A 16375-nucleotide genomic window follows, 5' to 3' on the forward strand; every position below is an offset into this window, starting at 1 on the left:
GCAGCGAAATATAATGACTCCTTCCATTCAGATCTCTAGCCCTTGATTCCTTTCTGTAGTAGAGCATTATCAAGATCTGAATCTGGATCTCTTTCTCTCCTTCTTTGATGCTGATTTTCCACAGTCTTACATACTATGATTGAGGTACCAATTGATGTGTGTGGGCACTACTCTATCACTCAAGGGAATTTCTAACTTTTGAAGAGAAGAAAAGAGAGAGAGGGGCGTGTAGGCTTTTCTGAAAGAAACAAATGTGCAAAGTCATGAGTTTCTTGAAGCCAACATTTTCTATTTATAGAATGCCCTCTAGGTTTAGGTTAGAATTGTGTGGCATTAAAATAATGGAAAAATAAAATGGTAAAAGCCTATGCATAGTGGGCGGCCCAGATAAGGAAATTGGGCCTCACTTTGCAACTTTCCCATTTTGTCATTTTTCATTCCCATTTTCTCAAAAATTCCAATTTTCCAATTTAACCATTTAAATGCCAATTCTAATTATTTAATAACTTAAAAATAATTATTAAATAATATTGTCATTTAATATATTTATTAAATTAGACATATAAAGTATCTTAAGTAATAAATAAACCTAGAATCTCTTTTCTTTACAATTTCGCCCTTGCTTAGTGAAAATTCATAAAGTAGACATAGTCTAACTTTTAGAATTATAATTGATTAATCAAAATCAATTAACTGAGTCTTACAAGCAGTATGGTCTCAACTAGTATGGGGACCATGGGTCTATATAACCGAGCTTCCAATAAGTCGAACCGAATTTACCAAGTAAATTCCCTAACTTATTATTTCCTTATTGAATCCACTCTTAGAACTTAGAATTGCACTCTCAGTCATATAGAACGCTCTATACGTTCCATGATATAGACACGTCATTAGTTATCCATTGTTATAATCCTAATGTGATCAATGATCCTCTATATAGATGATTTACACTGTAAAGGGATTAAATTACCGTAACACGCTACAATGTATTTTATCCTTAAAACACTTAACCCTGTATAAATGATATTTCAGCTAAGTGAAATGAGTACTCCACCACTTACTTTCGTTTGGTTAAGCTCGAAGAAAATCATCCTTTACTTTCTATTCGCCAGATAGAAGCTGTAGATTCTATATTTATGTTAGCGCTCCCACTCAATTGCACTACAGTGTTCCCAAAATGTACGTATCACCTTGACCCAAAAGTAGGCTTAACTAACAAATCAAAGAACACGAATAACACTCTTGAGATTGAACCTAATCATATCAGGATTAAGATCATTTGATCTAGGATCAATAGGTGATATTGAATTGAATAGATATTACGGTAAATTCTAATATATCTAATCAAAGTTCAATATCGGTCCCTTCCGATGTATACTCCATACATCCGATACTGGTAAACTTTGCCATTGTCCTAGAAAGGACATAACACTTTTCCAAGGTGTAAGAATACCTATCGCTGATTATACCATGTAAGTCTAAATCCTGTGTTATGACAAATCAGGGAATAAAATTTCGAACATATAATATAATCATGAAATAAATCATGTGAACCATGCAACACAAAATGTTAACAAATTCATATGTTCAGGACTTAAATGGAATTCATACATTATATATATAATCATGAAATAAATCATGTGAACCATGCAACACAAAATGTTATTTTTGATCTTTATTAATAAGTAAATCTGATTATATTGAAATGGGTTTTATTTAGGGCACAAAACCCAACATGAATTTCATCAGCTGGAATGCTCATGGACTAGGGAGTGATCGAGCATTTCGAAACCTCTCCCTGATTGTTAGGATGTATAAGCCTTCTTTACTTTTTGTTATTGAAACTAAGTTGTGTAAGAACTCTATTGATCGTTTTAAGTTTAAGCTCGGGTTTGATTTTGGTTTTGAAGTTCCTCGTATAGGTCTTAGTGGGGGACTCTTTCTCTTTTGGAACTCGAACATTGATGTAAATATTACTAATTATTCTGCTAATCATATTCACTATTTTATCTCGTTTGCTTTTTTTTTTCTAGTTTTAATTTCACTGCTTTTTATGGTGCCCCTCATCCTGGAAATAGGATTCACACTTGGAGAATCCTATCCAGGATTGGGTTGTCGTGTATTTCCCTTCCCTGGTTTGTGATGGGTGATTTTAATGACTTTTTAACTTGGAATGATAAGTCAAGTGGTAATTCTAGAAATGGTCCCTCCACTCTTTTTCGTACTCTTATGGACAATTTTCATCTTCAGGCTTTACACCCTAATGATCCTCGTATGACTTGGATTAATAATATCCAGGGTATTAGAAACACCCTTGAGCGCCTTGACTGGGCTGTGGGGAATAGCATCTGGCATTCTTACCATCCTAGTAGTGGCCTCAACCATCTTGACTTCTTTGGTTCTGACCATAGGGCTATCCAAGTTGTTCTTGATCATACCCATCATCCCCATAACCAAAAAAACAAGAACAAGAGATTCCTTTTCAAAAATGTCTGGCTTACTGAGCCCACCTGGAATGATGTCCTATTAGATGCCTGGTCCTCCAACGTTTCCAATGATGATCCTTCCAATAACCTTCTGTCCAAACAATCTGGTTGTGCCAAATTCCTTTCAAACTGGAAGAATAAGGCTTTCTTTGGGTTCCAGAGCCGAATTAAAAAAGCCCAAAAAGACTTTGAGCAGGCTAGGAGTTCTGAGGATAATTCCCCTGAATCTTATTCTCGTCAGAAGACTCTCCAAGCTAACCTTGACTCTCTTTTGTTCAAGGAAGAAACCTACTGGAAGCAGCGTTCTCGTATACAATGGCTTAACTTGGGAGACAAGAATACTCGTTTTTTCCACAAGTCTGCTTCAAATAGGAAGCGAAGTAACATGATTGATTCTCTCACCTCTGAGGATGGAATTATTTTTTATGACTCAGACTCCATCCTATCTCTCATTCAATCTTACTACTCTGACCTGTTTACTTCACAGTGCCCTCAGGATACTGATATTGAAGCTGGCCTCTCTAACTCTTTCCCTAGGATTGATCCAGTGCACTATCAAATTCTTGATGAAGCTTTCTCTCCCTCTAAGGTTAAGAAAGCTCTTTTCTAAATGGGTCCTGATAAAGCCCCGGGAATGGATGGCTTTAATAACCAATTCTATCAAATAAATTGGAGTGTTGGGGGCAACGATGTCACTCAGGCTGTTTTAAGTTTTCTTAACAACCTCTCTCATCTCTCCCAATTTAACACCACCCTTGTCACTTTGATTCCTAAGGTAAAGAAGCCATCTACTCTGAAGGACTATCGACCTATTAGCCTTTGCACCACGATTTACAAGATTATCTCGAAGGTCCTTGCTAATAGACTTAAACTAGTCCTCAATCCTATGATTTTTCCTAATCAGAGTGCCTTCCTCAAAGGCTGACTCATCTCTGACAACATCCTCATGGCTCAGGAAATCTTGCACTCCATAAAAAACAAAAAACAAGGCAGGGTGAGTTGGATGGTTGTCAAATTAGATATGGCTAAAGCTTTTGATCGTGTAGAATGGAGATTCCTAATTAAAATTATGGTCAAGTTTGGGTTCCCCCCCCCAGTTCACCACGTTGATCATGAAATGTATCACCACGGCTACTTTCAAATTCAATCTCAATGGCCAAGCCCTGGGGCTCGTGACTCCTACTTGAGGTATCAGGCAGGGTGATCCTCTCTCTCCATATCTCTTCCTCATGTGTGCTGAGGGTCTCTCATCCATTCTAAAGTAGGCGGAACACACGGACGATGCTTTCGGTATCAAAAGTACTCGCACTTCTCCTAAAATTTCCCATCTTCTCTTTGCGGATGACAGCATCCTGTTCTGTCGTTCGAACATTGAGGCATGCAATGCTATTAAAGAGGCTCTGGACCAGTATCAGAAAATTTTGGGTCAGCTTGTAAACTTCCAAAAATCCTCTCTCTTTTTCCCCGAATACTAGCCTCACATACCAAACCTTTATCCAAGACTATTTGCAGATACCCATCACTAACCACATGGATAAGTACCTTGGTTTGCGTCAGTGTTTTGGTCGATCGAAAAGTTCTTCTTTCAACTCCCTCAAAGACTGAATCGGGTCTTACCTGTCCATGTGGCAAGGTAAATTTCTTTCAAAAGGAGGCAAGGAAATTCTTCTCAAGGCTGTGATTCAAGCCATTCCTACTTATGCCATGTCGGTTTTTAAACTCCCTGATTCCTTCTGCAGTTTTGTTGAAAAAGAAATGGCCAATTTTTGGTGGGATGCTAAAAATGGTGAACGAATATTTCATTGGAAAAGTTGGAAATCCTTATGTAATGCAAAAAGTATAGGGGGCCTGGGGTTTAGATCTTTGAAGCCTTTTAATGAAGCCATGTTAGCTAAACAAGCTTGGAGAATCCAAACCAACCAGTCACCTTTGCTTACCAACCTCTTCAAGGCTAAGTATTTCTCTCGAACAACCTTTTTAAACTCATCTTTGGGGCATTCTCCCTCTTATGTTTGGCAGAGCATTCACTGGGGTAAATCTCTTCTGAAAGAGGGTCTTTGTAAGAGGATTGGAAACGGGACCACCACTAAAATTTTACAAGACACTTGGATCCCTAACTACCGTTTTCTTCCAACTCACCTCCCAAGTCACCTTGTCCATGTCTCTGATTTGCAACTTCCAAATGGAGACTGGAACATCCCATTGTTGCGCAGCCACTTCCCCTAGGACATTATCGATGACATACTATCTCTTCCCCCACCAGATATTACCCAAATGGACTCCTACTTTTGGTAGCACACCTCCTCAGGTCATTATTCAGTTAAGACCGGTTACCATGTGGCGAAAAACGTCCATAAACTTGACACAACCATCCTCTTCAAATACTGCTACCCTTAAACGCTGGTGGAACTCCATCTGGAGTCTTCAAATTCCTCCTAAAATTACGCACTTCATCTATAGACTCTCTCAGAAATCTATTCCTACTGCAGAAAATTTCTACAGTAGGAATTATCTTAACTCTCCTATTTGTCCTCGTTGTCACCTTTAGAACGAGTCTGTGCAACATGCTTTGTTTGAGTGTAAGGATATGAAAAAGGTGTGGTCAGGTACGTCTTTTATGTCTACGTTGAAGGATTTAAAGCACTTACATATGCTAGATATCATTTTATACATTCAGCGAATTTCCCACCAGACTCTTTTAACCTATTTGTATGTATGTTATGGAAGTGTTGGAATAGCAGGAATGCATTTGTTTTCAGGAATCAATGTGAAAACTCAAAGCGAATTCAACAAGAGGCCCAAGAATACTTGGACTTATATCAGGAATCATAGAAACAACATCAAAACCGGCCACAGCCAACTACAGATTGCAATGAAGAGACATGGGCACCCCCACCTATTGGCTTCCTCAAGCTTAATGTTGATGGTGCTATCTCTAGCCACTGGGGTAAAACAGGAATAGGGGCTCTTGTCCGTGACTCTACGGGACAAGTGATAGCAGCAAGGGCTTCCAGTCGTATGGGCCAGATGCCACCAAAAGTGGCTGAAGGTTGGGCGTTACTAGAAGGCCTCCGATGGTGTTCAGACAATCACATTAACATTCACTATGTCGAGGTTGATTGTAAAAGTCTCGTCACTGATTTAAGATCAAATGAAAATATTCTCTCAAGCTATGGAGCTATTATCGACTTTATTCGACAGGTGTTATCTTCGCTTCCCACTGTTTCCCTTCATCATATACGTAGACAAGGGAATACAGGTGCTCATAATTTAGCCCAGATGGCATTAGGATTAGATAACACATGGTGTTGGAATAGTCAAGACCCATACCCTTTACCTTTGTAATTTTCTTTGGGTCTTCCCTCTCAATAAAAAAAAAAAAAACATAAATATGCCTTTACATATAAATATGTATAACTTATTCTCTTATGTATTTTCTTATTATAGTATAAATTATTTATATTAGTATTTATTTTTTTGAAATAGATAACTTTCATATTTATTTATTTATTTATTTTACTAATTAGTATGTGAAATATAATATTCATTTTTTATTATATTTTTTACACTTTTGATATTCTCATTTGGTAGATATATTAATAAATATTATTAACAAATAATAAGTAATCAATACTAACAAATAATATATACTAATAGATAGATATTTGAAATTGTATATACTAATTAGTATATGTTAAGAATATATATTAGTTACTGTTGTCCCGGGTTTTTTCCAAAATACGTAGCCACGACTACATATGACACGTAGACCAAAAAGACACCTCACTCAAGAATTAACTGAGACATATATAGGCAAACAAGTGTAGTTCGTAGGGGTGTTCATCAAACCGCTTAAACTGCCCAAACCGCCTGCACCGTACCACACCGCAAAAAAAATCAGTTTGAAATTCTTTGCGGAGCGGTCGCGGTTTGAATTTTTCCTAAACCGCTCGGTGCGGTTTGCGGTTTTCAATTGTTAATATGCGGTTCAAACAGCACCGCACCGCATACTATAAAAATACAAATTTTTATATTTATTTAGGTTTAATATGTGAAGGCCCAACCTAAGCCCACTAATTATTGTATTGTGTAAACTTGAAACTTTTTTTCATATTTATTTTCAAGCCTTATGGTATTTTTGATAAGTATTGCTCAAGCTTTGTTGTATTTGTGATAGTTTAATTATTTAGTGATAGTCCAAACCGTAAAAACTACAAAAACCACACCGCACCGCACTATTTTTTACGATGCGATTTTTGCAGTTTTTTAGTTTCGCGGTGCGGGAGCGGTTTGGGAAATTGAAAAAACCGCATGTGCGGGTTGGTTTGAAAAATTAGTCAAAAACCGCACCACCCGCACCGCGAACACCCCTAGTAGTTCGGGAAGTGAGCCCTCGGAGAAGTACAAAAAGCATGCCCTTCTTCTCCGGGAGCTAAACATATGATAAAGCATCTCCAAGAAGAGGAGGACATACTCGAACAATCACCTCGCATTTAATGCAGCATGGGGAAAACGTCTTGGAACGCCCATCAGAGGACATGTCAGACAACGTAAGCCTCGTTTACAACAATTACACGGTAATCAAAAGGGCTAGTGACAGCTCCATTATGAAGAATCACATCAATTAAGGAAGGATAAAGATTAATCTCACCTAATCCCTAAGACACCTACAGTATAGGTTATGTATGCCCTATTTTGTACCTTTTATGAACTTGTGCTCATACATTGCTAGCACTCAAAGATAAGTTATCCCTTTTTGAATCTTCCCTACCAATTTCTATAAATACCCCTGAACAAAATGGGAAAGGGAACGAAAAAGGGAGAGAGAGAGAAAAAAAAACTCACCAAGAACATTCTCTGTATAAGGACTCTCATTAATAACAAAGACTCGTGGACTACGGGTCATTAATGCCCGAACCACGTAAAAATCATTTGCATTAATTATCCTAAAGCTCTCATCATTATCTCATTTAATCGGTTGCCGAAAATCTCGATCAATATTTTGGTGCTTTCATTGAGAGCCGTGGGAAGCGTTGTTGGAGACACAACAGTCAAAGAATAAGAGTTGCAATGCTATAAATAATTCTACCTTGGCCACCACCCTCTCTCTCTCTCTCTTCTTTCTTGATAATTTCGAAACCCCTTAGTGATTAGAGTAGTGCCCACACACAACAAGCAATACCTCAATCATAGTGAGGAAGATCGTGAAGAAAGATCATCAGCAAAGGAGTTTCAGCATCAAAGATTCAGAGAAAGAGATCCAGGTTCAGATCTTGATAATACTCTGCTACAGAAAGGATACAAGGGTTAGAGATCTGAACGGAAGGAGTCATTTAATTCCGCTGCACCCAATGTAAGGTTTCCTAAACTTTATACGTGTTTATTTCATCGTTTTAGAAAGTTCATATTTAGGGTGTTAATCAACATACTTCTGAGTAGATCTAAGATCCTGGTAAAATAATTTCCAACAGAACAATACCTGCATTTGACAATTTTTTAGATTTTTATAATTAATATGTCTAAGCTTGGCATGCCACAAATCCGTGGTGTTGTTGATGGCAGAATGACAAGTAAACACAGGAGTTAAGGTATAACAATTATCATTGGATCGAAAACCTTGCAAAATACATTCATTATCATCATTAAGTACATAACATTGATCACTTTCAAATAAGACAGTATACCCTTGTTATGCTAAAATTAGTCTAAGTTTCGGGTTATATTTTTAGTTAGTTTTCACTCTTTGTTTCTAGTTTTAGGGCTATTTTACGCTTGATTCTTTTGTTTCAGGTCCTTACGTGTTTAAAGAAAGTATGTACAAGAATTGAAGACGCGTGGTGAAAGAATCGAGAAGAAAAACCAAATATTGTGTCGCTGCCTGTTCCAGTCGCGACGGGGAACATGCCAGTCGCGACGGGAACTGGCATAAACTTTTTCAAGAATTCGATGCTTAACCCCATCGCGACGGAGGCATTGCCAGTCGCGACGGGGACCCCAGTGACGGGATATTTGGGCAATTTCGTAATTTCACGAATTTTAAAGATGAGACTTGTTTTAAATAGAGAGAGCTCGTGAAAATTAGGGTTGATTCAGATTTGGAGCCCTAGAAACAAAGGGGGAGGCTAGAAGAGTGGCTTGTGGCGACCTGAATCAATTGCTTAAACTAGTTCTTTCTCTTCTCTTTAATTTTTCTATGCTATTTTCTGTTTCAATGTTAATTATGGATTTGATTATGGATGTTTTGAACTAAACTCCTATTTAGGGAGAATGATGAATGTTGTTTAAGTTTTTCCTAGTTAATGAATAATTGCCATTCCTCCATCTTGATTGTGAACACTATTCATATTTGTGTTTAATTTCCATGTGCAAGATTGATCACCTTTTACATGTTTTATGATCTCAATTCGAAATCTGAAAAGTGAGAATTGAGAATGCTAAAATTGGATAGTCTAGGTTTTGATGTGAAACGAAAGTATTTACATAGCCTTTGTGACATTTAGATTATTGCTTAATGCTGATTTCATGTTAGTTTAATTAAGAGATTAATTAGAGAGCATGAGATTTAGAACCTAGAAGATTTGAAAAGAGCTAGGTTAATTTATAATCTGTCATTCACTTCAAGAGAAGGATAGCAATCAGACATTAACATTGGTAACTTAACAACAGGATTGGTCTCCCTATTCTCTCATCTTGATTAATATTCACTTGTTTCTTTAAGTTTCTTGAATTTCTTTCTTCCTTTTTCAGTCATAAATACTTTTGATTTGCCAAATAGAATTATAAGTATAGTTTAGTAGTAATTAATCCAATTCCCTGTGGTTCGACCTCACTTGCGTGAGCATACTACTTGATTGCGTGCACTTGCGTAGTAATTAATAATTTTCGCAACAAGTTTTTGGCGCCGTTGCCGGGGAATTGTATAAAGATTAATATTACACAAAATTATACTAACTTCTACTTTGGTTTATTTTTCTCGCTAATTACTAATCTTTTCCTTGCAATATTTTCTTTCTCTATTTCAGGAATCCTAAGTGTATGCGCCGTCAAGGACAAGCAGTCATATTACCAGTTGATCCTGAAATCGAGAAAACTTGTAGGAGAAACAGAAAGAACAAGAGGCAAGAAAGAGTTTCAGCAACTGCTGAAACACCAGAAATCATGGCTAAAAACGCTAATAATGCTAATAATGGAGGTGCCGTTGAAGATCAAGCTAATGGCCGTAGCTTGAGAGATTATATTCTCCCTACTCTCACAGGGGCTCAGTCATGTATCAGGCCACCGACAGTGGAGGCTAACAACTTTGAAATCAAGCTTGCCATACTCCAAATGGTGCAGTCTTCAGTCAAGTTTGGTGGACTCCCTTCTGAAGATCCCAATCAGCATCAATCAAACTTCACAAAGTTGTGCCAGACTTTCAAAGTAAATGGGGTTAGTGATGACGCCATCCGATTGAGACTGTTTCCTTTCTCACTCAGAGAAAGAGCCAAAATTTGGTTCATCTCCTTACCACCCAATTCTATTGCTACATGGGATGATTTGGCTACTAAATTTCTGTCTAAGTTCTTTCCCCCAGCAAAATCTGCTAAGCTGCGAGGAGAGATTAACAATTTCTGTCAACAAGAGAATGAGTCTCTCCATGAGTCTTGGGAGAGGTTTAAGGATTTAATCAGAAAGTGTCCTCACCATGGTATCGAGAAGTGGATGCTGGTTCACAATTTTTATAATGGGTTGGTTGGTAACACCAGAACACTCGTAGATGCTGCAGCTGGTGGAGCATTCATGAGGAAAAGTGCAAATGAGGCTTATGATCTGTTGGAGGAGATGGCCCTGAATAATCTGTAGTGGTCAACTGAAAGAAGTCAAACTAAGAAGGTAGCTAGTGTGCTAGAGGTGGATGCCATCACAAAACTAACGGCCCAGGTAGAGGCCCTGACAAAACTGATAGCTGTTCAAGTAAAACAAGCTCAGTTGGTCTGTGAGCTATGTGGAGGTCCTCACCCCTATGAGGAATGTCCGGTGGATGTGAACAGTTTACCAATGGATAAAGCAAAAGCCATTGGAAACTATTCCCAAAACAATAATTATGGGCACAACCAACAGGGGTTCTACCAGCAGAGAAACCAGCCCCAACAAAACCAACAACAGCTGCAACAACAAAGTCCTAGTGGAGGCTCCACTATCCAAGCTGATTTGTTGCTCCAATTCATGATGGAAACTAGAGCCCCTATTAAAACTCTAGAAACTCAAATGGAATAATTGGCTACTCAAGTGGCAAAACAAGCTCAAGGAAATTCACCTAGCACTAGTGAGGCAAAAGGAAAAGAGCAATGTAAAGCAATTTCCTTGAGGAGTGGAAAGAATTATGATGGGCGTGATGTGGTACAACCATTGAATCTATAGCTTCTATCTGACGAATAGTAAGCAAAGGATGATCTCCTTCGAGCTTGACCAAACGAACATAAATGGTGGAGTACTCATTTCACATAAGCTGAAATATCATTTATACGGGGTCAAGTGTTTTAAGGATAAAATACATAGTAGGGTGTTACGGTAATATAATCCCTTTACAGTGTAGATCATTCATATAGAGGATCATTGATCAAATTAGGATTATAACAATGGATAACTAATGATGCGTCTATATGGTGGAACATATAGAGCATTCTATATACTGAGAGTGCAATTCTAAGTTCTATGCGTGGATTCAACGAAGAATTAATAAGTTAGTGAATTTTAGTGCTAAATTCTTGATCTACTTATTGGAAGCTCGGTTATATAGACCCATGGTCCCCGCACTAGTTGAGATAATATTGTTTGTAAGACTCATGTAATTGGTTTTGATTAATCAATTATAATTCTCAAATTAGACTATGTCTATTTGTGAAATTTTCACTATGTAAGGGCGAAATTGTAAAGAAAGAGTTGTTAGGGGCATATTTATTAATTATGATACTTTGTATGGTTCAATTAATAAATATGATAAATGACAATATTATTTAATAATTATGTATAGTTATTAAATAGTTAGAATTGGCATTTAAATGGTTGAATTAGAAAATTGGCATTTTTGAGAAAATTAGATACAAAAGTGTTAAAACTGCAAAATTGCAAAAAGCAAGGCCCAAACCCAATAAGCCATGGCCGGCCACTTTTGAAGGTAATTTAAACTGATATTTTCATTATTTTAATGCCAAATAATTCAAACCTAACCCTAGTGGAATGCTATAAATAGGTAGTGAAGGCTTCAGGAAAATTACACTTCTGATTCAGAAAACATGAGCCTTTCTCTCTCTACCTTGGCCGCCACCCTCTCTCTCTCTTCTTCCTTGATAATTTCGAAACCCGTTAGTGATTAGATTAGTGCCCACACACAGCAAGCAATACCTCAATCATAGTGAGGAAGATCGTGAAGAAAGATCATCAGCAAAGGAGTTTCAGCATCAAAGATTCAGAGAAAGAGATCCAGGTTCAGATCTTGATAATACTCTACTACAGAAAGGATACAAGGGTTAGAGATCTGAAGGGAAGGATTCATTTAATTCCGAATGTATGGTTTCCTAAACTTTATACGTGTTTATTTCATCGTTTTAGAAAGTTCATATTTAGGGTGTTAATCAACATACTTGTGAGTAGATCAAAGATCTTGGTAAAATAATTTCCAACAACTGGCCTCAGAGCCATGGTAATTGATTTTCTTGCAAGAAATTTTGACTTTAAAACGATTGTTTGATGTTTTGGATGGTATCATGTTGTATTGAGTGTTATTCGATGATTGATTGATGTTTGTGAATTTTCGTGAAAAATAATTGAATATATGTTGCTGAAATTATTTTTATTGGATAGTATGGAAAAAATTAAGCAAGTTACTTTTTTACAGAACTCAATTTCGATTTAATTTGAATTAGTTATGATTTTTTGAAGTTTCAGAAAAATCGGGGTTGAGCAACAGGGACACGCGCGCGCGCACGAGGCTTGTCCCTCGGACAGCACGCGCACAGACAAGGATTTTGTCTGAATTCCTGGGCTCCGGGCGCGGAGAGGCTGCTGGCAGCCTCTTGCGCTGAGTTCTCTCGCCCATGCACCCCTAATTGCGCGCGCGGACAATATGCAATGCATACTGTCCGTACAGCTCGCAATTTTTTCGTTTTTCTTCGATTTTTCATGCTTTTTCATGGATTTAACTTCCGATTTTTTGTGTAGTTCTGTATTTATATATTTACTATTCCTAATTCAACTCTAATTATCATAATGAATTAATTTGATATTTTTTAAATTTAATTCATGATATTATTGTAATTTGAATTTGAAATAGTCAATATCTATCTTTTTTGCTTAATTATCTATCTTATTTTTAAATTTGATTATATCTTATCTTATTTTTTAAATTTAAGGTCAGACTTTTATTTTTTAAATTAATTTTTTTTTAAATAATTTGACCTTATTTAAATTTAAAATAAGATAACTATAATCATGTAATTTTAAATAGATGTAAGATATTTTACTAACTTTTAAATTTTGTTATTTTATTTATTTAAATTATATTTAAAATCTGAAAGAGATATTCATTTATCTTTTTTTAATTTTTTATTTAATTTTTATTTATAAAATAACATTTAATTTTTAAAAGTAGTTTGCAAATTTTAAAATGATATTTAGGTTGGTTGAAACCTAATTTTTCAAAATTGTAGGTTTAATTTTAAATTTAATTTTTTTTTTAATTTCGAATTTTTCAAATTTTTTTTGAAAAATTTCGAAAATATTTTTTCTATTTAATTAATTATTTTTTCGAAATTATTTAATTTAAAATTAAATAAATCCTACATCCACCTATCCAGCTAACCTTGTTGCAGGAGTATATGTTTTAGCTTGTGTGTAAGTTCTTAAAACCTATTATTGCTTGATTGCAAGTAGCCATGGTTAACTTGTTGACAGATCCAATGATCTGATTTTAACTCATGGCTCCCTTGGTCAAGTAAATAATTTGTAACAGGTATATTGACAATCTTCTTTCATCTGTGTATGACCTAGCAACATGATAGGACCCATCCAAAGTGTGCCTGTGTGAGCCTATGTGTTTAATTTCATTATAGATGCATATAGGTTGCTGTTGCTAAATAAAATGTCATAGTTCTTGATAGATTTTATTTAGGCCCATTTAGTTTTTGGGCCTATTCAATTAATAACAGTTGTTCATTTTAAGGTTAAATTCCTCACTTTTGGGCCTTGTGTGAGAGTTGGGAGCCATAGTAGTGGGTACGACATACTGAACCCAGCACCCCCTCACATGAACCACCCCAATTGTGAATGCCCATTTGCCTGATTTGAATAACTATACTAGGTTAATTACATTAGTTTAACCTAATAAAATTGATTAGCACATAATTAATTTCATTTATTTTGAAATTAATTTAAGAAAACCATAGTTTAAAGAATTTTATATTCTAAGCTAAACTATATGTATTTTCTTGTATTTAATTAAATATAGAATTATAACCATCTAGATTCTTCTGAAGCTTAATTTAAATTTTTCATTAAATATTCCTATTAAAGTTGATATTTAGTTATCTACAACTAACAAACTTAAATCTAAATATCTTTTGAATTTAAAATTTCAAAATTAAGTTGAGGAATTTTAGGCATTGGTTATTAAGATTCTTTAGATATTTTTTAAGTTAATATCTTTTGGAATATTAACTTAAAATGGAATATTTTAGATATTTTTTTAAGTTAATATCTTTTCGAATATTAACTTAAAATGGAATATTTTCAAATTAAGTGGTTACAACTTAATTTTAAATTAATTAAATCTGATTTGAAAGATATTTAAGTTGATTTTTTAGATTCTTCTAAAACAACTTAAACAAGATATTTTCAAATTTGTTCCATTTAATATTCAAATTTATTTTTCGAATTTAATTAATAATTGAAATTTAATTAAAGTTGATTTTTTATTTAAACTAACTTTGATTTGTAATTTTTCATTTTTATATTATCGAACTTGTTTGATATTTATTCGAATTTATTTTTCGAATTAAATAATAATTGAAAATTAATTAAAGTTGATTTTTTTATTTAAACTAACTTTAATTTGTAATTTTTCATTATTATAATATCGAATAAAATGATTATACAAAATACATATATTTTTTTTTTAAAATAATGAGCTTTTAATCAAGAGACATTCGATCTCCATTGTTGGTTTTACACCGCGTTTGTTTTAGTGAGTAATCCTCCCTAATGGAGAAACGTTTATTAGCAATTTCGCACCGTTTAATCTCGAAAGATAAGTAGTTTGTAAGTGTTTTGTATGGTATGGATCGCCCTAATGGTGGCGACCATACTTGACTTGCAAATTATGAAATAATAGCGGAAGCTCATAAGATAGAATTGCCTTGACTCTCGCCTAAACGGGACAACGCTGAATTCCAATCTTGATCGAATAAAAGGTTGCTAGAATGGTTATCATTTTAGATGAGCTGACAACTCTATTCAATGGATGATGCTTTGACTCTCGCCTAAACGGGACACTGTATCAGTTTGTTGAAAAACCTTGAAAAATAAACTATGTTAGATTTAGTATTTCTATAACATATGTGATTATTTGTTATTTTCTGAACTGTGTATGAATTTATGAACCAAAACCTTACTTCTGTTTTATTGATGTGTTGTAGTGTCATTATGAATAACCCTCACCCCGATCCTCTCCTAGTTAATATCTTAGCAAAAGAACTCTATAATGTGAAAATGCATCCTGGTAGTTGCATAAATTCGCACCTGTTGATGATGAATCTGAAGTTCCAAAAGGCAAATCTACTAGGAATTGATTTATCAAGAGAACACTGGGTCCAACTCATCCTTAATAGTCTTCCTCCTGAGTATAATGAATTTGTTATCTCTTACATGATCAACAATTCCAACTCCTCCGACATGGACAAGCTCGAAGCAGAATTACGAGCCCATGAACGGAATCTGATTGCAATGGGTTCCCCTGGGTTTGCAATTCATAATCAGAGGAAAAGGACTAGGTATGAAGGATCTAGCAAAGCTGCTTCTTCAAGTACAATTATCAGACATAATCTTCTATGTTCGAATGGTAATGGAAAGGGACATCAAGAAGAACAATGTCCCAGGCTTCTAAACAATTCAAACGAAGGTAATGCTTTTGTCTTTGAATCATGTGTTTTAGAGAACGACAAATCCGTCTGGATTGTTGATTCTGGGTCTACTAACCATGTATGTTCTTCACTGGAGTTGCTTGAAACTTGGGAAAGTCTGCTTCCAGGAGAGTTAAAGCTTAAAGTTGGCAATGGCGAATTAGTGTCGGTCAAAGCTAGAGGAAAAGCCCGCATCAAGTTTCAACAAAGATTTTTAATTTTAGAAAATGTTTTATTTATTCCAAACTTTAGTAGAAACTTGATTAGTGTCTCATGTTTGCAAACACAATCTTATATATTGAATTTTTCGAGTACAAATTGTTCAATTTCTCGTAATGGATTTCAAATATGTGTTGCTACAATGGAACAAGGGCTTTATGTTTTAAGACCGAATACACAAATCTCACTTAATAGTGAACTTTTCAATGTAGATAAACCTAGAAACCTCAAAAGAAAAGAGATTGATAATGATGATTAAACTTATCTATGGCATTTACGTTTAGGTCATATAGGCTTTGATAGACTCAATAGGCTAACGAAAGGCAGTCCATTGAAAAATGTCGTCTTAGGTGAACTGCCAGTATGCGAGTCTTGCCTAGAAGGAAAAATGACTAAACGTTCTTTCTCTGCAAAGGGAGAGCGTGCCAAAATCCCTCTAGGGTCAGTGCATTCCGATGTCTGCGGACCTTTGAATGTCAAAGCCCGAGGTGGTTATGAGTATTTTGTCACTTTCAT

At 35.5% G+C, this 16375-nt stretch overlaps 1 protein-coding gene and 1 non-coding gene across 2 annotated transcripts; one reads left to right on the forward strand and one right to left on the reverse strand.

Annotated features, from left to right (window-relative positions):
• Window positions 1-4109: 4109 nt before the first annotated feature.
• LOC133031443 (uncharacterized mitochondrial protein AtMg00310-like) lies at window positions 4110-4712 on the forward strand. Its single transcript, XM_061104940.1, has one exon. The coding sequence runs from the start codon at window positions 4110-4112 to the stop codon at window positions 4710-4712; it is 603 nt and encodes a 200-aa protein (XP_060960923.1).
• A 5358-nt stretch (window positions 4713-10070) lies between these two features.
• Window positions 10071-10177, reverse strand: LOC133031612 (small nucleolar RNA R71). The gene has a single exon (XR_009684715.1). It is a non-coding gene; the product is annotated as a small nucleolar RNA R71 (small nucleolar RNA).
• Between the last annotated feature and the right edge of the window lie 6198 nt (window positions 10178-16375).

This window comes from Cannabis sativa, chromosome 9 (assembly GCF_029168945.1).
Source record: "Cannabis sativa cultivar Pink pepper isolate KNU-18-1 chromosome 9, ASM2916894v1, whole genome shotgun sequence".
Lineage (NCBI taxonomy): Eukaryota > Viridiplantae > Streptophyta > Magnoliopsida > Rosales > Cannabaceae > Cannabis > Cannabis sativa.